At 44.3% G+C, this 22,663-nt stretch overlaps 1 protein-coding gene across 1 annotated transcript in view; it reads left to right on the top strand.

Moving 5' to 3' along the window:
- Positions 1–9,445: 9,445 nt before the first annotated feature.
- LOC137342086 (retinol dehydrogenase 12-like) overlaps positions 9,446–22,663 on the top strand; it is a 47,888-nt gene continuing 34,670 nt past the window's right edge. Inside the window, exon 1 of the mRNA XM_068005736.1 lies at positions 9,446–9,901. Within this exon, the coding sequence (XP_067861837.1) occupies positions 9,888–9,901 (14 nt within the window). The 5' untranslated portion in view covers positions 9,446–9,887. The remainder of the gene's footprint in view (positions 9,902–22,663) is intronic.

Here is a 22,663-nt window from a genome sequence, read left to right as displayed (position 1 = left end):
CACCTGTATGTTCCATGTCTATTCCCAACAATCCAATTCTATCATGCAGTTGTATGGTCATAAGTTTGGGAGGAATGAACAATACAGAAAAATATTGTGCAGTATAAAGATCATTTTAACTACAATTGTGCGACTTTCGTGTTAATATGAAAATGTAAGGCACAATTTTCAGTTCTGATTTGGATTGTCATTTATGGAACTTGTATATCTTTATTTTCCAGTTTACAAAATATTCCCATAACAAAATTTAGAAAAATTGAGGCAGTGAGTAATGGATTCATGGATAAGAGATACAGGTGTGAATGACAACATTTGTGGATTTATTTTCCCAAGAGAAACCGTAGAATGACTCAGCCAGTCGCGGACAAATTAAGAGATTCAAATGTGAATGATAGTATTGAATCAGCAAGGCAGAGATAAATAACAAAAAGATAGAATGGATTGTTGTAGCACCTATGCTGATTATTAATTCCAATGATTTTCTTTCCAAAATACAGTGGCGAAAAGAGGAAAGAAGGCAATTTGGAAAATGTTTCCGCAAGTTTTGCTATAAGGAATCACAAACCTACATCGGAGCTTGAAGACATGACAAGTATGCAGTTCTTCCAGTGGGAGGAAGATATTTAATAAAATCAGTAGTTGCCTTCAGAAGGGTGTATGTGTGCAATCAGATATATCCGTGAATATTTGTTGTGCCAGTATAAAGACACATGGAATGTAGTTAGTGGTCATTGCTGTGGTTGTGAGTCACCTGCGTCTCATCTTTACATGGCAGTAAAGTACAAACAAATGAAGATATTGCAGATGATTAACAATGTGAAGCAAATGCTTGCATTTGAAATGTATCAATAAGAGGAGCTGCCTGCATGTGGGAGAAGGGAAGACTGCATATCATTATTTGTGTGATTTTGTTCAGGCAGACATTACAGTCCATAAGCAGTCACGCACAGGAAGTAACAGGCTATGAAAAAAGAGTTGAGTTCCAGTGTCAAGGGTCCCCATCCCATTTGCACATCCCACACCTTCCCACCAGCATTTTCGACTGGTGCAGGAAGCTCCCGCCTGAAACAACAATATTCGAGTACACAGAACATCGGGTGCAGATCGCAACCACATATAATGGGCTTCCATGGTTGGAGTACCATGTGTGCAGTTTTGGGTTCCACACGATAGGAAGTATGTTGAGAGATTCATTAGGATGCTACCTGGTACAAAGAAAGACAGACTTGAAACAAAATGGGACTGCTTTTGTTACAACAGAGGAGATTAAGGGGCGATTTGATAGAGGTGTTTTCAATTGTGAAGGGATGGGCCAGATAGAAACAGAGGCTGGCTGGCCGTTGAGCGGGAAGTCTGGAATCGGAAGGCCGGAGCTGGGGAGGGAGGAAGAGATTGCTGGAGGAGGGAAGATCCCAGGGGGGCTGGGTGGAAGATTGTGGTGGAGGGGGAGCTCACAGGTCGGGGGGGAAATCGCAGGGAGAAGAGATCGCAGGTCGGTGGGGGAGAGATCCGAGGTGGGGGGCGCTTCGGATTGCGGGGTGCAGGGTCAGCGGATCGCAGCAGGTTAACTTGAGGGGCCAGGGAGAAGCACTCCTGCTCCTCCTGGCCCACAAGCAGTGTTGGAAAAGCACTTACCTGCTGAGTCCGGCTGTTCTCGCCTCCCTTCAGTTGCTGGGTTTCCCGAGTCCTCAGAAACCCGGCCCACAATCATTAAACGTAAAAGTCTGTTAAAATTTGAGGCACGGAGCCTCGTTAACATATTTAAATAACTGACCCGCTTATCAAGAGCAGGATTTTTATTCTTTTATTTTATTCGTTCATGGGATGTGGGCGTCGCTGGCAAGGCCGGCATTTATTGCCCATCCCTAATTGCCCTTGAGAAGGTGGTGGTGAGCCGCCTTCTTGAACCGCTGCAGTCCGTGTGCTGAAGGTTCTCCCACAGTACTGTTAGGAAGGGAGTTCCAGGATTTTGACCCAGCGACAATGAAGGAACGGCGATATATTTCCAAGTCGGGATGGTGTGTGACTTGGAGGGGAACGTGCAGGTGGTGTTGTTCCCATGTACCTGCTGCTCTTGTCCTTCTAGGTGGTAGAGGTCGCAGGTTTGGGAGGTGCTGTCAAAGAAGCCTTGGCGAGTTGCTGCAGTGCATCCTGTGAATGGTACACACTGCAGCCACTGTGCGCCGGTGGTGAAGGGAGTGAATGTTTAAGGTGGTGGATGGGGTGCCAATCAAGCGGGCTGCTTTGTCCTGGATGGTGTCGAGCTTCTTGAGTGTTGTTGGAGCTGCACTCATCCAGGCAAGTGGAGAGTATTCCATCACACTCCTGACTTGTGCCTTGGGGAGTCAGGAGGTGAGTCACTCGCCGCAGAATACCCAGCCTCTGACCTGCTCTTGTAGCCACAGTATTTATATGGTTTGTCCAGTTAAGTTTCTGGTCAATGGTGACCCCCAGGATGTTGATGGTGGGGGATTCGGCGATGGTAATGCCGTTGAATGTCAAGGGGAGGTGGTTAGACTCTCTTGTTGGAGATGGTCATTGCCTGGCACTTGTCTGGCACGAATGTTACTTGCCACTTATGAGCCCAAGCCTGGATGTTGTCCAGGTCTTGCTGCATGCGGGCTCAGACTGCTTCAATATCTGAGGGGTTGCGAATGGAACTGAACATTGTGCAATCATCAGCGAACATCCCCATTTCTGACCTTATGATGGAGGGAAGGTCATTGATGAAGCAGCTGAAGATGGTTGGGCCTAGGACACTGCCTTGAGGAACTCCTGCAGCAATGCCCTGGGGCTGAGATGATTGGCCTCCAACAACCACTACCATCTTCCTTTGTGCTAGGTATGACTCCAGCCACTGGAGAGTTTTCCCCCTGATTCCCATTGACTTCAATTTTACTAGGTGCCACACTCGGTCAAATGCTGCCTTGATGTCAAGGGCAGTCACTCTCACCTCACCTCTGGAATTCAGCTCTTTTGTCCATGTTTGGACCAAGGCTGTAATGAGGTCTGGAGCCGAGTGGTCCTGGGGAAACCAAAACTGAGCATCGGTAAGCAGGTTATTGGTGAGTAAGTGCCGCTTGATAGCACTGTCGACGACACCTTCCATCACTTTGCTGATGATTGAGAGTAGACTGATGGGGCGGTAATTGGCTGGATTGGATTTGTCCTGCTTTTTGTGGAAAATACCTGGGCAATTTTCTACATTGCCGGGTAGAAGCCAGTGTTGTAGCTCTACTGGAACAGCTTGGCGAGAGGCGCAGCTAGTTCTGGAGCACAAGTCTTCAGAACTACAGCCCGGGATGTTGTCGGGGCCCATAGCCTTTGCTGTATCCAGTGCACTCAGCCGTTTCTTGATATCACGTGGAGTGAATCGAATTGGCTGAAGACTGGCTTCTGTGATGGTGGGGATATCGGGAGGAGGCCGAGATGGATCATCCACTCGGCACTTCTGGCTGAAGATGGTTGAAAACGCTTCAGCCTTGTCTTTTGCACTCACGTGCTGGACTCCGCCATCGTTGAGAATGGGGATGTTTACAGAGCCTCCTCCTCCCATTAGTTGTTTAATTGTCCACCACCATTCACGACTGGATGTGGCAGGACTGCAGAGCTTTGATCTGATCCGTTGGTTGTGGAATTGCTTAGCTCTGTCTATAGCATGTTGCTTCTACTGTTTAGCATGCATGTCGTCCTGAGTTGTAGCTTCACCAGGTTGGCACCTCATTTTTAGGTATACCTGGTGCTGCTCCTGGCATGCTCTTCTACACTCCTCATTGAACCAGGATTGATCCCCTAGCTTGTTGGTAATGGTAGAGTGAGGAATATGCCGGGCCATGAGGTTATAGATTGTGCTGGAATACAATTCTGCTGCTGCTGATGGCCCTCAGCGCCTCATGGAAGCCCAGTTTTGAGCTGCTAGAACTGTTCTGAATCTATCCCATTTAGCACGGTGGTAGTGTCACAGAACATGTTGGATGGTGTCCTCAGTGCGAAGACGGGACTTCATCTCCATGAGGACTGTGCGGTGGTCACTCCTACCAATACTGTCATGGACAGATGCATCTGCGACAGGTAGATTGGTGAGGACGAGGTCAGGTAAGTTTTTCCCTCGTGTTGGTTCGCTCACCACCTGCCGCAGGCCCAGTCTAGTAGCTATGTCCTTTAGGACTCAGCCATTTCTGTCAGTAGTGGTGCTACCGAGCCAATCTTGGTGATGGACATTGAAGTCCCCCACCCAGAGTACATTCTGTGCCCTTGCTACCCTCAGTACTTCCTCCAAGTGGTGTTCAACATGGAGGAGGACTGATTCATCAGCTGAGGGAGGGCGGTAGGTGGTAATCAGCAGGAGGTTTCCTTGCCCATGTTTGACTTGATGTCTTGAGATTTCATGGGGTCCAGAGTCAATGTTGAGGACTCCCAGGGCCACTCCCTCCTGACTGTATATCACTGTACCGCCACCTCTGGTAGGTCTGTCGTGCCAGTGGGACAGGACATACCCAGGGATGGTGAGGGAAGTGTCTGGGACATTGGCTGAAAGATATGATTCTGTGAGTATGGCTATGTCAGGCTGTTGCTTGACTAGTCTGTGGGCAGCTCTCCCAATTTTGGCACAAGTCCCCAGATATTAGTGAGGAGGACTTTGCAGGGTCGACTGGGCTTGGTTTGCCTTTGTCATGTCCGGGGCCTAGTGGTCCGCTGCCAGGTGGTCCGTCCGGTTTTATTCTGCCCGCCCCCCAACCCGCCTCCGTTAAAATCGGAAGTGGGCACGTTTGAGGCGGATTGGGGTTGGGATTCAGATTTTTGAAATTGTAACCTACCCCCCCGCCCCTCGTGGGAGGTTAAAATTCCCCCAGAGTGTTTACAGTGATTGAGGGATTTTTGTGCAGAGGGTTGTGAGGCTATGGAATATATTGCTGGAGTTAGTGATTGAAACATTCTGGAAATCCATATATACTACATCTGCTGCATTACCTTTATCAATCCAGTTGATCACTTCTTCAAAAACTGTTAAATTTGGTAAACATGACTTGCCTTTAAAAATTCCACGCTGGTGGTCCTTGATCAACCCATGCATATCCAAATGCTCACTAGTTTTTTTAAATGAAATTATGGATTGCCCACACCTGACTTTAGACTAACTGGTTTACAGTTATCTGGTTTATCCTCTCTCCCTTCTTGAACAAAAGTGTTACATTACCTACTCTAGAGTCCCAAAGTAGAATTTGCATTTTTAACTAGGATTGATAAATTGTAGTCAGAGCCTCTGCTATCTGCTCTTTGACTTATTCTTCATCTTCCGCCCCCGCCACAAACTCTGTACCTTTCTGCCTGCTCCATTCTCCTCCCCGGCCACTGTCTCATGCTGAACAGAATGTTTAGACTCTCAGCACCAAGTCCAGCTTGTCCATCACCCATGTCCTCGCTAAACTACATTGGCTCCAAATCCTCAAATTTAAAGTTCTCACCCTTAAGTTTAAATCCTTTCATGACCGTGCCCATCCTTATCTCTGAAACGCCCTCCAGTGCTACAACCCACTCCCCGAACTCTCTGTTCTTATGACTCCGGTCTATTGTGCATCCCTCTTCCCTTCACCTCTTCGCTGGCAACCATATCTTTAGGAATCTAGGCCACAAGCTCTCGAATACCCTCCCTAAACTTTTCCATTTCTCCACCTGCCTCTCCTACTTTAAGCCCTTCCTTAAAACCCATCTCTTTCACCAAGCTTTTGGTCACCCCCTCCTCTAAGATCTTCTTTGGCATAGTGTCCATTTTTTTCCGCATGTTTCTGTGAAGCACCTCTAAATGTTTTTCTACTTTGAAGGTTCTATATAAATGCAAGTTGTTATTGCTTCTGGGCCTGATGACTTATACACATTAACTTCTACTACTTTTTTTCAGAACCAATTCCTTTTCTACAGTTAGCTCTGACAATTGTTCCACACACCCATCTAGTACACTTACATTCTGATGTGTACCATCATTTTTAAAAACTGAAAATAATATTTATTTAATGTCTCTACCCTACCTACGACCTCAGCAATTTGACTCCCTCTTTATCCATGAGTGGTACTTCCCTCTCTTCAGCTATATATATCTCGTATAATTTTCAACAACAACTTTCATTTATATAGCACCTTTAATGTAGAAAAACATCCCCAGGTACTTCACAGAGACGTAATCAAACAAAAATAGATGCCACGTCAAAGGAAATATTAAGAAGGGTGAGCAAAAGGGTTTTATAGTGGGCATCAAAGGAGGAGGCATAAGTGGAGAGGCAGTAGGATTTAGGGAGGGAACTGTAGAGAGTGGGGCTTAGGTAACAGAAGGCATGTCCACCAACGGTGCAGTGAAGGGAGGGGGGATGCACAAAAGGCCGAAAGAGGAACAGAGAGTTTGGGGGTGGGTTTTAGGGCTGGAGGTGATTACAGAGATAAAGAGGGGTGGGCCATAATTGGATTTAAACATAAGGATGAGAATTTTAAATTGGAGGCATTGGGGGACCAGAAACCAGTGTAGATCAGCAAGGACATGAGTGGGATCTAGTGCAGGAAAGCATACAGGGAGCAGAGTTTTGGATGAGCTGAGGTGTATGGAGGGTGTTGGATAGGAGGTCCGATAGGAGAGCATTGGAATAGCCAAGTTGTGAGGTGACAAAGACATGAATGAATTTTCAGCGGCAGATAGACTGAAGCACGGCCAGAGGCAGGTGATATTACGGAGGTCGAAGTAGGCGGTCTTTCTAATGGAGATGATATGGAGTCGGCAGCTCAGCTTAGGGTTGATAGGGATAATGCACCACAGTCACAGTCACAGAGGATGACATTCATGACTTTGGTTAGGGCCATTTCAGTGCATTGCCAGGAATGGAAACCTGATTGCGAACAGTCTGGTTCAGCCTGAGACAATGGCCAGGAAGGGGCATGGAATCAATGGTGAGTGTTAGTAATGCTAGCAGGAAAGGTTTTATAAAAGAATGTATTTTATGTTCAGGGCTCTATTTTGTAGTTAAAAGACAGATTTGCAGAATCTGTTGAAACAAGCGATATCTGTAGAAAGTCAACAAATCAGCTCAAATCTCCATGGCTGTACCGAATGGTATCATACAAGATAGCCTTGGGTAGTTCCAAGCTTCTAATAGATATATCTACCTGTTTGGTGACAATATTTCTGTGCTTGTGAGGACAGCTTTTATTATGTGACCCACTCTCTGGAATGCTGAGTTGATGTAAAGTTAGCTGTAAAACCAAGAGTGAAGGTCATGGAGAAGGTGATGCTTTTAGCTGAGCTTAAAAAAATGAGACCATTGTAAGGAAGTTAGCAAAGGCCCGGAAGGCTAAATCACCCTGCGACCGAATTTAGTGACTGTAAGGTGAGGTCTCCTGCAGCCTTTGCAATGCGTGTGTGTTGTCTGTGCGTATCAATCCCTCTAACAAAATCTGTAAAGTGAAGACTCTGCATTTAGAACCTTAATTCCTGTTACTGAGACAACAGTTCCAAGCTGGTTTCTCTAACAACAGTAATCAACAGTGAGGGTACAAAGTTTGTATGAACTGGAGAAAATTGCGGCTCTTTGAAGACTGGATTTTGAATAAGCAGTCTGATAACACAAAGGCAGTGGAGGGATAAAGAGAGGTGGTGCAGAGATAGAGTTGAGTGTCGTCGGCGTACCCATGGAAGCTGACACCATGTCTGTGGATGATGTTGCCAAGAAACAGCATATAGATGAGGAGGAGGGGGCCAAGGTCAGATCCTTGAGGGACTCTGGAGGTAATGGTGCGAGGGCACAAAGAGAAGCCATTGCTTCAGGTGCTTTGGCTACATTCAGATAGTTAAGAGTGGAACCACGTGAGGGCAATCCAACTGATCTGGAAAAAGGAGGGAAGGATGTTGGAGGAGAATGGTGTGGACGACCATGTAAAAGGCTGCAGACAGGTCACGGAGGATGATAAGATATAGAGCACCACGGTCACAGTCGCAGAGGATGTCATTTGTGACTTTGGTTGGGGCTATTTCAGTACTGTGGTAGTAATGGAAACCTGATCGGAGAGATTCAAACATAGAGTGCAGAAAAGTGGGCATGGATCTGGGAGGCTACAACACATTCAAGAACTTTGGAGGGGAAATGGAGATTGTAGATAGGGTGGTAGTTTTCAAGGACAGAGGGGTCAAGGGTGTTTTTTTTAATGGCGGGAGGTGAAGACAGTGATTTTGAAAGGCAGGGGGACAGTACCTCAGGAGAGGGAACCATTTACAATGTCAGCTAGCATGGAGGCCAGGGAGGGAACTTGGGTAGTGAGCAGTTTAGTGGAAATAGGTCAAGAGAGCAGGAGGTGGGTCTCATGGACAATTCGAGTTCAGAGAGGGCATAAGGTGAGATAGGAGAGAAACTAGAGAAAGGCATGGATTCAGGGCTAAGGCAATGGGGAACCTGGAGGAAGGTTTGGCTTAGTGGGCAAGGGTAATGAAAGAAGCGGCAGAGGTAGCTGAACGGATGGTCTCAATCTTAATGACAAAGAAATCCATAAATTCCTTGCACTTGTTTTTGGAGGTGAGGATGGATGGGGCAGGGGATAGCGGTTTAAGGAGATGGCAGTGAAGAAAAGAAGCCAGGGTTATCTTTGTTCTCCAGGATGATCCTAGAGTAGTGGGCTGTTTTTGCAGAGGAGAGTGAGGCCTGTTAGCACTTGATATGGTCCAGCCAAGTCTGGTGATGGATGGCTATACCATTTGTGTGCCAGGTTTGCTCCAGTCTGTATCCCTTGGACTTTAGGGAGTGAAGATGGGGTCCATACCAGGGGATTGATTTAGTATTATTAGCTATCATTTTATTATATGCCTCAGTTGCTGTCAAGACTTGCTATATGTTTCTAGCACTTTCTATTTTTATTACTGCATTATTAATTTTTAAAAATGTTCTTAAATTGTGGGTGATGCTAGCAAGGCTGCATGTATTGCCCATCCAGGGTCGCCCTGAGTAGGTGCTGGTGGGCCTCGTCCATGAACTGCTGCAGTCGTTGCGATAATGATCTTCCCACAGCTGTGTTAAGTAGCAAATTCCAGGATATTGGCCCAGCGATCATGAAAGATCATGCTGTAACACGTCTCTACGAGTTAGGAATGTCATTTGTTTTCTCGGGCGTGCAATGTTCTGAGTGCATTCTGAGTCTGCGAGCAGGAGCCCTTGCATCTGCAGGTCAGATACATCTCGAGCGAGGTATGGGTTTTTATTAGTTGTGCCCCTCCAAAAAGGGGGACACTTTTGTTAGATTTCTTTTTTTGGGGTTGAAGACACTGGAGCAACCGAAGGCTGTTAAGAAAAGGCATCTCCAGCGAGTTGGCCAGTCACACTGTGCAGTGGTTTCCAAGCTGCCCTCCCTCCTCCCTCCTCCCTCCCCTCCTCCTCCTCCCTCCCCTCCCCCACCATAACACTGCCTTGAGTCATTGTGACAACAGCGCAAATTGTCAGGAATCCGTTTTGTAACAAAGGCCGGTCACGTGGTGAATGGGCCATTAACAGCAGGCGCTTTGTGCCTCAATGACGGGCATATCCCGGCCGCTGAATGACATGACATTGAAACAAATACACAAATCAAACCCCAAAACTTGAACGGCTGCCTTTTCATCACCGGCAGCGAGTAAATGCCAGCGGACCCGCCCTCGACATTCCTCCTTCAGAAACAGAAGAGGAGCCGCCTGACTGGGACTCTAGGATCGGCGGGCACCGAGAGACATGCGTGTGATCATCTTCTCCGCTTCCGCGACAGAGGGAGAAGGAGTCAGTGAGTGACCGGCGGGAGGACCAGGACCTCGGCATCGAGCCACAAGGGGAGCCGAGCCCACCATCCGACCGGTACCACTGCAGTCACGTCGTATTTATTCTGCGAACATGTGTGGCAAGAGGTAAAGGGCTTTCGTGCGGTTCGTTCCTTCATGGTATGGGGCTTTGAAGTCCTTGTGGGAAAGCGAATTTCCTTTTTTTAAAAAAAAAATGCCACTAGTAACAATGTGGTAGAGTAACAAAAGTTAAAGGGAATTTGAAGGCTGACCTTTTAAAGTTTTTTTGTTGGCTGTTAAAAACAATTCAGAGGTCGTGGCTCATATTGGTACCAACGACGTAGGTAGAATGAAGGATGAGGTCCTGCAGTGAGATTCCAACGAGTTAGGAAAGAGAGTAAGAAGCAGGACTGTAAAGGTAGTAATCCCTGGATTACTCCTGGTGCCATGCGCTATTGAGTTTAGAATAGGAGGATAGAGCAGATGAATGCGTGGCTGGAGAAATGGTGCAGGAGGGAGGGCTTTAGATTCCTGGGGCATTGGGACTGGTTCTGGGGGAGGTTGAACCTGTACAAGCCCGATGGGTTGCACCTCAACAGGGCTGGGACCAATATCCTTGCGGGGAGGTTTGCAGGTGCTGTCGGGGAGGGTTGAAATTAGCTTGGTGGGGGATGGGCACCTGTGCGTCGATTCAGATGGAACAGAATCAGAACTGGAGATAGAAGGTAGAAAATTAGTAAGTGATTTTGGAAGGCAGAGGATACAAAGGTTAGAAAATAAACATCAAGGGAGTTTGGCAGTGCTTAAAGGTGTATACCTCAATGCAAGGAGTATGGTGAATAAGGCAGAAGAGCTGAGGGTACTGAGACATGTGGAAGTATGAGATCTTAGCTATTACTGAAACATGGCTTAAATGGGCAAGAATGGCAGCTCAATGTTCTTGGTTACAGGGTTTTCAGATGATAGAGAAAGGGATAGGTGGGGAGTTGGCAATTTTGATTAAAGAAACAATTACAGCTGTGAGGATTGATTGATATGTTCGAAGAATCATCAAATGAGACTGTATGGGTTGAGCTAAGGAACCAAAAAAAGGGGCAGTCACACTACTGGGAGTGTAGTAGAGACCCCGAAACAGTCAGAGGGAGATCGAAGAGCAAATGTGTAGGCAAATGTCTGAAGTGCAAAAGCAGTAGGGCCGTAATAGTAGGGGATTTCAACTACTCTAATTAACTGGGACAAAAATAGTGTGAAGGATATAAGAGGGTGCAAAATTCTTAAATTGCATTCAGGAGAACTTTTTTTTCTGTTTGTAGCAAGCCCAACAAGTGAGGGGGCAGTTCTGGATTTAGTTTCAGGAAATGAGGCAGGGCAGGTGGAAGGAGTATCAGTGGGAGACCATTTTGGTGGTATTGATCATAATTCAGTTAGTTTTAGCATAGTTATGGAAAAGGACAAGGCTAGAACAGGAGTTGAAGTCCTCAATTGGGAAAAGGCCAGTTTTTACTAAGCTAAGAAGTGATTTAGCAAAAGTGGACTGGAAACAGTTCCTTGAAGGTAAATCAGTGTCAGAGCAGTGGGAGCTATTCAAGGGGTGCAGAGTAAACTTGTTCCCACAAAGGAAAAGGGTGGGGCAGCCAAATCTAAAGCACCCTGGATGTCAAGGAGCATACAGGGTAAGACAAGGCAGAAAAGGAAATTTTGTCAGAGAACTCAATACTACAGAAAGCCTAGTGGAGTATAGAAAGTGCAGGGGTGAAATTAAAAAGGAAATTAGGACAGTCAAGAGAGGGCATGAAAAAATATTGGCAAGGAAAATCCAAAGATGTTTTATAAATACATAAAAAGCAAGAGGATAGCTAAGGAAAGAGTAGGGCCTATTAGGTTACTTTTTTGGTCTGTGTGGAGGTGGAAGATGTGGGTATGGTTCCTAATGAATACTTTGGTCTGCCTTCACAAAAGAAGGGGATGATGCAGACATTATAGTTAAGGAGGAGGACTGTGAAATATTGGATGGGATTAACATAGTGAGAGGAAGTATTAAGGGGATTAGCATCTTCGAAAGTCGATAAATCATCAAGGCCGGATGAAATGTATCCCAGGCTATTAAAAGAAGCAAGGGAGGAAATAGCGGAGGCTCTGACCATCACTTTCCAATCCTCACTGGATACAGGAGTGGTATTGGAGGACTGCTAATGTTGTACCACTTTTTTTAAAAAGGAAGCGAAGGATGAACCGAGCAATTACAGGCCAGTCAGTCTAACCTCGGTGTTAGAATTGATTCCAATAATTTGCCTGAGGAACAGGATAAACTGTCAATGAGAAAGGCATGGAGTAATCAAGGACAGTCAGCATGGATTTGTTAAGGGAAGAGTGTGTCTGACTAACTTGATTGAATTTTTTGAGGAGGGTTGATGAGGGAGATGCATTTGATGTCGTCTACATCGATTTTAGCAAGGCTTTTGACAAGGTCCCACATGGCAGACTGGTCAAGAAAGTACAAGCCCATGGGACCCAAGGGAGAGTGGCAAGTTGGATCCAAAATTGGCTCAGTGGCAGGAAGCAACGGTCGACGGGTGTTTTTGTGACTGGAAGGCTGTTTCCAGTGGGGTTCCGCAGGGCTCAGTATTGGGTCCCTTGCTTTTTGTGGTACGTATTAATGATTTGGACTTGAATGTAGATGGCATAATTAAGAAGTTTGTAGCTGATACAAAATTGGTAGTGTGGTTGATGGTGAGGAGGAAAGCTGTAGACTGCAGGAAGATATCAGTGGAGTGGTCAGGTGGGCAGAAAATAGCAAATGGAATTCAATCCAGAGAAGTGTGAGTTAATGCATTTGGGGAGGGCGAACAAGGCAAGGGAGTACACAATAAATGGGAGGATACTGAAGTGTAGAGGAAGTGAAGGATCTTGGAGTGCATGTCCACAGATCCCTGAAGGTAGCAGGACAGGTAGATAAGGTGGTTAAGAAGGCATACTGGATACTGTCCTTTATTAGCTGAGGCACAGACTATAAGAGCAGGGAGATTATGTTGGAACTGTATAAAACACTGGTTAGGCCACAGCTGGAGTACTGTGTACAGTTCTGATCACATTACTGGAAGGATGTAATTGCACTAGAGGGTACAGAAGAGATTTGAGGATGTTGCCAGGACGAGAATATTTTAGCTATGAGGGAAGATTGGATAGGCTGGGGGTTGTTCTCTTTGGAACAGAGGAGGATGATTTAATTGAGGGGCCTAGATAGTGGATAGAAAGGACTTATTTCCCTTAGCAGAGAAATCAATAACCGGGGTCATAGATTTAAAGTGATTGGTAGAAGGATTAGAGGGGAGCTGAGGAAAAATGTTTTCACCGAGGTTGGTAGGGGTTTTGAACTCACCGCCTGAAAAGGTGATCGAGGCAGAAACCCTCACTTATTTTTAAAAAGTACCTGGATGTGCATCTGAAGTGCTGAGACCTACAAGGCTATTGACCAAGTGCTGGAAAGTGGGATTAGGCTAATTTTCGGCTGGCGTAGACACGATGGGCTGAATGGTGGTCTCCTGTGCCGTAAATTTTCTATGATTATCTTTTCAATGTTTGTTACTTTCGGACCAGTTCTCTTTGCATTGCTCCCATGGTGATGATTTTCTGTACATTTATTGTATTCACCATTTTTATTTCCAGTTTTGTTGCTATTCCAGCACTTTATTTATTTACTGCAATTATAGCTCTTGTGTCAATTTGGTGAAGTGATAGTACTCTTGCCTCTGACTCAACAGGTTGAGCCTCATTCCAGGACTTGAGCACTTCAGTATTGAGATTGTTGGAGGTGCGGTCTTTTGGTTGAGACTTTAAGGTTCTTTCTGCCTGATCGGATTTATGTAAAACATCCTCTGCTACCATTTGAATGCGTAATGGAGTTCTTCTGATATCCTGACCAACATTAATCTGTTATCCTTAACCAACACCACCAAAACAGATAAATGGCCATTTATTTTTTTGTTGGGCCTTGTGAATGCAAACTTTGCTGTATTTGCATACAGAACAAAAGTGACTGTGGTTCAAAGGTAACAAATTGACTGTGGAGCATTTTTGATTATCCTCGATGTGAAAGGTGCTATGTAAATGCTACACATGTACTGCTTTACATTCACTTTTGCACCTTTCATAACCTCAGGATGTCCCAAAGTACTTCACGCCCAAATGAAGTCCTTTTTGAAGTGTAGTCACTGTTGTAATGGAAATTCCGTCAGTCAATTTGCACACGGTAGGGTCCCACAAATGGCAGAGATAAATGACCAGATAATCCCTTCTTTGTCGGTTAGGGATAAATATTGTCCAGGACACCAGAAGAACTCCCCTGCTGTTCTCTAAATAGTGCCATGTGATCGTTTACATCCACCTGATAGAGATATTGAACCATCTGCTCTGACAGTGCAGCACTCCCTCTATACTGCACTGAAGTGTCAGCATAGATTATGTGCTTAAGTCCTGGAGTGGGGTTTGAACCCACAACCATTTCTCTCTCAGGTGAAAATGCTACCACTGAGCCAAAGCTGGTACCTAAGAGTGAAATATATGTAATTTAAGGTAGGTATTACAGGTTATATTCCTTTTTAGTAAGAAATGTATTTGCTATCTACCCATGTTGCACTCTGATTTGAGATCATATAACTCTGGAACTTAACACACCAGTCAGATTCAGCATAAATTTATAGTGTGTGCAGAAATAGAATTTTGAAGTTTGTTTTCCTTTTTAATATGGTGTTGGCTGCAGAATCACTTACTATTTTCATGAGTGAAAAACTAGTCCTGCTGTCCACTGAGGGTTGGCATATTTGAGTAAACTGAAGGAACGGTAGATGCCTGTCACTGTCTATCCTCTATCCACCTTTCTCATTTATTTTCTTGTATAAAGAGGCACCTGGGTAGGTTACCTATATCCATTTTAGCATCTCCCTTAAATAGGTGAGGGAGATTAGATTCAGGCAGCCTAACCAATTTCAACTCTTAATTAACACAGTATACTGTGTTATTAACAGGTTATAATTCTTTTGTTCAGGCTTCATACATAAATAAGTACTCATCATCCAATAGAAGGACAAGAGCAGCAGGCACATACCAACACCACCACCTGCACGTTCCCCCTCCAAGTCTCACACCATCCCGACTTGGAAATATATCGCCGTTCCTTCATCGTCGCTGGGTCAAAATCCTGGAACTCCCTTCCTAACAGCACTGGGAGAACTGTCACCACACGGACTGCAGCGGTTCAAGAAGGCGGCTCACCACCACCTTCTCAAGGGCAATTAGGGATGGGCAATAAATGCTGGCCTTGCCAGCGACGCCCAAATCCCATGAACGAATAAAAAAAAATAAGATTAGAATCATAGAAAATTCGGCCCTTCATGTCAGTGCTGGCCAAAAATGAACCACCCAGCCTAATCCACATTCCGGCACTTGGTCCGTAGCCTTGTAGGTTACAGCACTTCAAGTGCCCATCCAGATACTTTTTTTAAATGAGTTGAGGGTTTCTGCCTCTACCACCCTTTCAGGCAGTGAGTTCCAGACCCCCACCACCCCCTGGGTGAAAAAATTTCTCCTCAACTCCACTTTAATCCTTCTACCAATCACTTTAAATCTATGCCCCCTGTTATTGACCCCTCTGCTAAGGGAAATAGGTCCTTCCTATCCACTCTATCTAGGCCCCTCATAATTTTTGTACACCTCAATTAAATCACCCCTCACCTTCCTCTGTCCAAAGAGAACAACCCCAGCCTATCCAATCTTTGCTCATAGCTAAAATTCTCCAGTCCTGGTAACATCCTCATAAATCTCCTCTGTACCTTCGATAGTGCAATCACATCCTTCCTGTAATGTGGTGATCAGAACTATGCAATACTCAAGCTGTGACCTAACTAGTGCTTCACACAGTTTCAGCATTACCTTCCTGCTGTTATATTCGGGGCCTTGGCTAATAAAGGAAAGTATCCCATATGATTTCTTAACCACCTTATCTACCTGTCCTGCTACCTTCAGGGATCTGTGGACGTGCACTCCAAGGTTCCTCACTTCCTCTATGCCCCTCCGTATCCTCTCATTTATTGTGTATTCTCTTGCCTTGTTTGCTCTCCCCAAATGCATGACTTCACATTTCTCTGGATTGAATTCCATTTGCCACTTTTCTGCCCAGCTGACCATTGATATTTTCCTGCAGTCTACAGCTTTCCTTCTCACTATCAACCACACGGCCAATTTCTGTAGCATGTGCAAAGTTCTTAATTCTGCCCCCTACGTTGAAGTCCAAATCATTAATACATATCACAAAAAGCAAGGGACCTAGTACTGAGCCCTGTGGAACCCCACTGAAAGCAGCCTTCTGGTCACAAACATCTGTCGACCATTACCCTTTGCTTCCTGCCACTGAGCTAATTTTGGATCCAATTTGCCACTTTCCCTTGGTTATTATCCTTTTTAAGAGCTTCCATCAATATACTTGGATCCAATAATCATATTTTGTTATAATGTACCTAAATTGGTTTGCTTTGTAACCTTGTCCCAAAATATCTTACTGACAAATCCCCACCATTACAGAAGCCAGTCTTCAGCCAATTCGATTCACTCCACATGATATCAAGAAACGGCTGAGTGCACTGGATACAGCAAAGGCTATGGGCCCTGACAACATCCCAGCTGTAGTGCTGAAGACTTGTGCTCCAGAACTAGCTGCGCCTCTCGCCAAGCTGTTCCAGTACAGCTACAACATTGGCATCTGCCTGACAATGTGGAAAATTGCCCAAGTATATCCTGTCCACAAAAAGCAGGACAAATCCAATCCGGCCAATTACCGCCCCATCAGCCTACTCTCAATCATCAGCAAAGTGATGGAAGGTGTCGTCGACAGTGCTATCAAGCGGCACTTACTCACCAATAACCTGCTCACCGATGCTCAGTTTGGGTTCCGCCAGGACCACTCGGCTCCAGACCTCATTGCAGCCTTGGTCCAAATATGGACAAAAGAGCTGAATTCGAGAGGTGAGGTGAGAGTGACTGCCCTTGACATCAAGGCAGCATTTGACCGAGTGTGGCACCAAGGAGCCCCAGTAAAATTGAAGTCAATGGGAATCGGGGAAAACTCTCCAGTGGCTGGAGTCATACCTAGCGCAAAGGAAGATGGTAGTGGTTGTTGGAGGCCAATCATCTCAGCCCCAGGACATTGCTGCAGGAGTTCCTCAAGGCAGTGTCCTAGGCCCAACCATCTTCAGCTGCTTCATCAATGACCTTCACTCCATCATAAGGTCAGAAATGGGGATGTTCGCTGATGATTGCACAGTGTTCAGTTCCATTCGCAACCCCTCAAATAATGAAGCAGTCCGAGCCCGCATGCAGCAAAACCTGGACAACATCCAGGCTTGGGCTCATAAGTGGCAAGTAACATTCGTGCCAGGCAATGACCATCTCCAACAAGAGAGAGTCTAACCACCTCCCCTTGACATTCAATGGCATTACCATCACCGAATCCCCCACCATCAACATCCTGGGGGGTCCCCATTGACCAGAAACTTAACTGGAACAGCCATATAAATACTGTGGCTACGAGAGCAGGTCAGAGGCTGGGTATTCTGCGGCGAGTGACTCACCTCCTGACTCCCCAAAGCCTTTCCACCATCTACAAGGCACAAGTCAGGAGTGTGATTGAATACTCTCCACTTGCTTGGATGAGTGCAGCTCCAACAACACTCAAGAAGCTCGACACCATCCAAGATAAAGCAGCCCGCTTGATTGGCACCCCATCCACCACCCTAAACATTCACTCCCTTCACCACCGGCGCACTGTGGCTGCAGTGTGTACCATCCACAGGATGCACTGCAGCAACTCGCCAAGGCTTCTGCGACAGCACCTCCCAAACCAGCGACCTCTACCACCTAGAAGGACAAGAGCAGCAGGCACATGGGAACAACACCACCTGCACGTTCCCCTCCAAGTCACACACCATCCTGACTTGGAAATATATCGCCGTTCCTTCATTGTCGCTGGGTCAAAATCCTGGAACTCCCTTCCTAACAGCACTGTGGGAGAACCGTCACCACACGGACTGCAGTGGTTCAAGAAGGCGGCTCACCACCACCTTCTCAAGGCAATTAGGGATGGGCAATAAATGCTGGCCTCGCCAGTGACGCCCACATCCCATGAATGAATTTTTTTTAAAAATCAGGTCAGTCACCAGCAGGACTAATTGCAACTTAACTTTCTTTCCAGGGTCATCAGCCCAGGCTCAGCTAAGTTACTAACACTATTTAGCTGCAGTTGCAAGGATATGGTCAATATCACCATTAAGTATTGGTGATTGCAGTAAAAGTTAATTCTTAACAATGGACAGAATCTAAATGATCAAATATAACAGTAAGTTAACTGTAAGCTTCACTATCTCAGCAATGGCTGTGTCTTGCTCATCAATAGCAGAAGTGCATTCAGTGTGTCTAACATTACAAATGGCTTTGAGTTTAAGTTCTCCATTTGTCATTGCCTATCAGATTTGTCATCTCCTTTCTTCAATTGACTTCATTTATCTAAACTTTCATATACTGTAACTTGTATTGTTTTATGGTGCCTTTCTTGGTGGTTAAGCGTGTGACATTAACACCTTTTTCTATTTCCAGGTAGACAGCTGTTCTGGCAACCCACTTGGGTGAACAGATTCTATTCTAACCTTAAGTATCTTACTGTAACAATCTCTCATTTTAAGCAGTTAAAGGCCAGTTTAGTTACATAGACTTCCTATTCCATCGATTCCTTTTTATGATGTCACTCAATAAACACTATAAAAAGTTGTAACCATTAGCCTGTGGGAGTCTTGGCAAGGCAGCATGCTATAATGAGAGTCAAAGTCGTCTTGCACTATGCCTTCAATCAGAAGACTGTCTGGTTAATAGTTTTTATCTGAGACCACTTGACCCAATGAAGAAACCTTTGTTTAATCAATGCTACCTGCTTTTGTGTTTAAGTGAACTGCCATTTAATCTGAATACTAAAATCACTTAATGGAGAAAATTAGTCCCTTTTTTGTTAGACTATTGATGATGAATCCCTTTGCTTGGGCTGCAGCTATACTACAGCTGTTATATCTTACTGACTGATCTCTTGTTCAGTGTATAAATAGAACAATTGCTAAACAATTAATCTCCAGATGCAATGGTGATGAAATTTTACTTGCATCTTGTGCTTCTTCCTTTTGAAATGAAGTACCACTTTGTTGAATGAACAAAGGATAGGGTAGGAAAGTAGAGTTGAGGTAGATCAGCCATAATATGAATGGAGGAGCAGGCTCAAGGGGCTGTATGGCCTACTCCTGCTCCTATTTGTTCTTTATGAAGTATTGGCATCTTCCAAAGGTAAAACAAGAGATCCACTGTAAGTAATGATTCCTTTTGGGAACAAAACTAAATCCACAACTAAGTAGAAATCGATGAATTTGGTTGCAGAATGTATCTCCTTGCTGCCCAAGAATCACTAGTGACAGTTAAAGCATATTCTGTTGTGTTGTGACCACTTCATAGGGCAAAATACAAAAGATTTGTCAATGCTATTTACAAAGGAACTACTTCATTTAAAAAAAAATTACTTCAAGTGTTATTGCCCTGATGTGATAGTCCAAAGGGACAGTCACTTTGGTATATCTGTGGATCAGGCTAGCCTTAACATTTTCATAAGTTTCTCTTTTGTCCTTCCCCTTCTGAGCTTTGCACAGTATGAGGAAGGATGTTGGATTACCTACTGAAGTTGTGGACTTCCTTATTCTTTAAAGTAACAATGTTCATATACAAAGTTCCTCTTAGTCTTCAGTTCACTTTTGACATAATGCACCTTGGGACTTTCTAATACAGTAGCTTTTTGTGTATGCATCCCATCTCCGTTCCTAGTTCTATCTTGTATCAAATCAAAGAATGAAGCTATGGGTCAGAATGGGTGTTTTTATGAAACTGGGGTGGGAATAGCACCTGACCAAATGCTGATGTTTGGCACAAAGCTCTTAATGGGACAGTGACTTTAAATATCTTTCCTGAAATCAACTGATTCCCACAAACTGTGATTCAATCTAGGACTACCATGATTTGTATGGCACAGAACCACACGAGGTAGTTTATTTACCAACAGTCATAGGAAGCCCAGCATTTTCACTTAATTGCTTTTACTGTGTTTTCTCAATTCTTTGGTTTATTAAATTATTTTAAAGGAACATGACCTCTCCCCACTAATATTTTGAATTTCTCCTCTCTGGCAGAAGCTGTAAACTAACATTTTTTTTACAATGTTTGAGTTGAGGATACCTCAGTACTTTCCTTTCTCTGCCTCCCTCCCCCCACCCCAAAAAAAAACCCTTGCAAAACTAGAATATTCTTTCTAACTGTTATATTGCTTTAAAAATTGTGATGTCAGTGACAATAAAAACAAATTGTAGATCTGACCTGGCTACTTCTGGAAACAATGACAAGACATTCTTGAAAGTGTTTTGTATCTAAACATAATGAAGATAATTGACTCGCCCTTTCAAAGCTATATATTCTAGTGCCAACATTCAAATATAATCATCTTTCCCTTCCTGCCAAAAAAAGAAGGATGTGTACTCAAACTGTCAAATCTGTGCAATAGGTGAACCTATTTCTCCCAAAAGCAGAGCGATGCAAGGTTATCCTCTGCCCATTTTATTCAAGGTCTTCACCCAGTGTGCTAAATGACATGATATGGGTTAGAGTTAGTCTCTGTTCCAAGCATTTCTGAAAGAATTGCAAATTATATTGGCCCAGAATTTGCTGGAGTGGGGCATCTTGCGGTATTCCCAGTGTTTTTTTCCCGCACATTTCAGCCCCAAAATTTTTCGCACCAGATTGCTGGAAGTACAAGCTGATAACTGGACATCTGGGACCTTGGTGAACAACGGGGCATACAATCTATCTCCTTAACCAATCAGATTTAAGGATAGAGAAATAAACAGAAGAACGACAGAAAAGGAAATAGGGTGATTTAAAGTTTAAATTCGATACAGAATGCGAGGGAAAGAAAGATTGGCTTGAGAGAGGGAAAAGTAAGAGAATTTTTAAAAAAACCTTGAACAATTACTGCTTGTAGGAATGAGACTTTGCAGTTTCAGTTGTTCCATTTCTGGGCTGGAGAGGTTGAGTGGCATTGCAGGAACATAAATCTGGTCATTAAAAGGATTTTTGCATTGTTAAGTACCAACCCTAACATTCTACGTTAAGTTTAATAGTTTTAACAGCACAAATGCTGCAATATCTTAACTCATAGGGAGGTTGATGGCAAGCTCCCATTTTCACGAGGCTAATGGCGGAGCTGTGCAAATCGTCTGGCAATTTGTAACGCTCTCGGTTACTGTTTTTTTACATACCAATAACAGTATACACATTAAACTTGCTATTTTCCCAGCAAATTCTGAGCCATTGGCAGACTTGTGGGGATCTGGTTTGCTTTTGTGCTATCAGTAGCATATTGTGGTGAATTCCCCAAATGGGTTATTTTTGGCTTTTTATGGCCTAAGAGATGATTTCAAAGGCATTCACTAGAAGATAAAGGGGAATTCTTTCCAATTGTTTTTTTGTATTGGTAGTTAGCAATTTGGGTAGATGCCCACTTCAGCCTGGATCAACTTCAGCCTTTAGGACCCATGCTTGTAATGACAGCAAAGACCAGATACAGATTAATCTTGTGACATATAGGACATATGTCCAAATGGTTTGCCTTCATGATTCATAAGAACATAAGAGCAGGCCATATGGCCCCTCAAGCCTGCTCTCCCATTCAATAAGATCATGGCTGATCTACAACTTCAACTCTACTTTCTAGCCTGATTCCCCCATCTCCCTTGATTCCCCTAGAGTCCCAAAATCTATCTCAGCCTTGAACATATTCAATGACGCAGCATCCACTGCCCTCTGGGGTAGAACATTCCAAAGATTCACAACCCTCAGTGAAGAATTTCCTCCTCATCTCAGTTTTAAATGGCTGCCCTTTATCCTGTGACTGCAACCAGGGGAAACAACCTCTCAGCATCTAACCTGTCAAGCCCCCTCAAATCTTGTATATTTCAATGAGATCATCTTTCCACTCAACTCCAGTGCCCTGTTACCACTTCTTTTAATAATGGATTCCAGCATTTTCCCAATGACTGATGTCAGGCTAACTGGTCTATAGTTCCCTGTTTCTATCTCCCTCCTTTCTTGAATAGTGGGGTCACATTTGCTACCTCCCAATCCGCTGGAACCATTTAGAATCTAGGGCATTTTGGAAGATCATAACCAATGCAGCCATCTCTTTTAGAACCCTAATATGTAGGCCATCATGTCCAGGGGATTTATCGGCTTTTAGTCCCATTAGTTTCTCTAGTACTTTTTCTTTGCTGATATTAGTTACTTTACTTTAAGTTCCTCACTCTCATTAGCCCCTTGGTTCCCCACTATATTTCTAGTATGCTTTTTGTGCCTTCTACTGTGAAGACAGATACCAAATATTTGTTTAACATCTCTGCCATTTCCTTATTCCCCATTATAATGTCTCCTGTCTCAGCCTCTAAGGGACCAATGATTACTTTTGTTACTCTCTTCCTTTTTACATACTTGTAGAAGCTTATACAATTATTTCTTGCTAGTTTACTTTCATACTCTATTTTCTCCCTTTTTTAATCAATTTTTTTTTTGGTCATCCTTATGCTAGTTTCTAAGTCTCCCAATCCTCAGGCTTACTACTCTTGGCAACATTATAGGCCTCTTTTAATCTAAAACTGTCCTTAACTTCTTTAGCCACAGATGAATCACTTTGCCCGCAGTTTTTATTTCTCAAAAGAAATAATTCAATATTCTCAACAAATTTACATTGCTTATCTACTGTCATAC

The sequence above is a fragment of the Heptranchias perlo genome, chromosome 2 (genome assembly GCF_035084215.1).
Source record: "Heptranchias perlo isolate sHepPer1 chromosome 2, sHepPer1.hap1, whole genome shotgun sequence".
Taxonomy (NCBI): domain Eukaryota; kingdom Metazoa; phylum Chordata; class Chondrichthyes; order Hexanchiformes; family Hexanchidae; genus Heptranchias; species Heptranchias perlo.
This window is presented reverse-complemented; position numbering and strand designations above follow the sequence as displayed.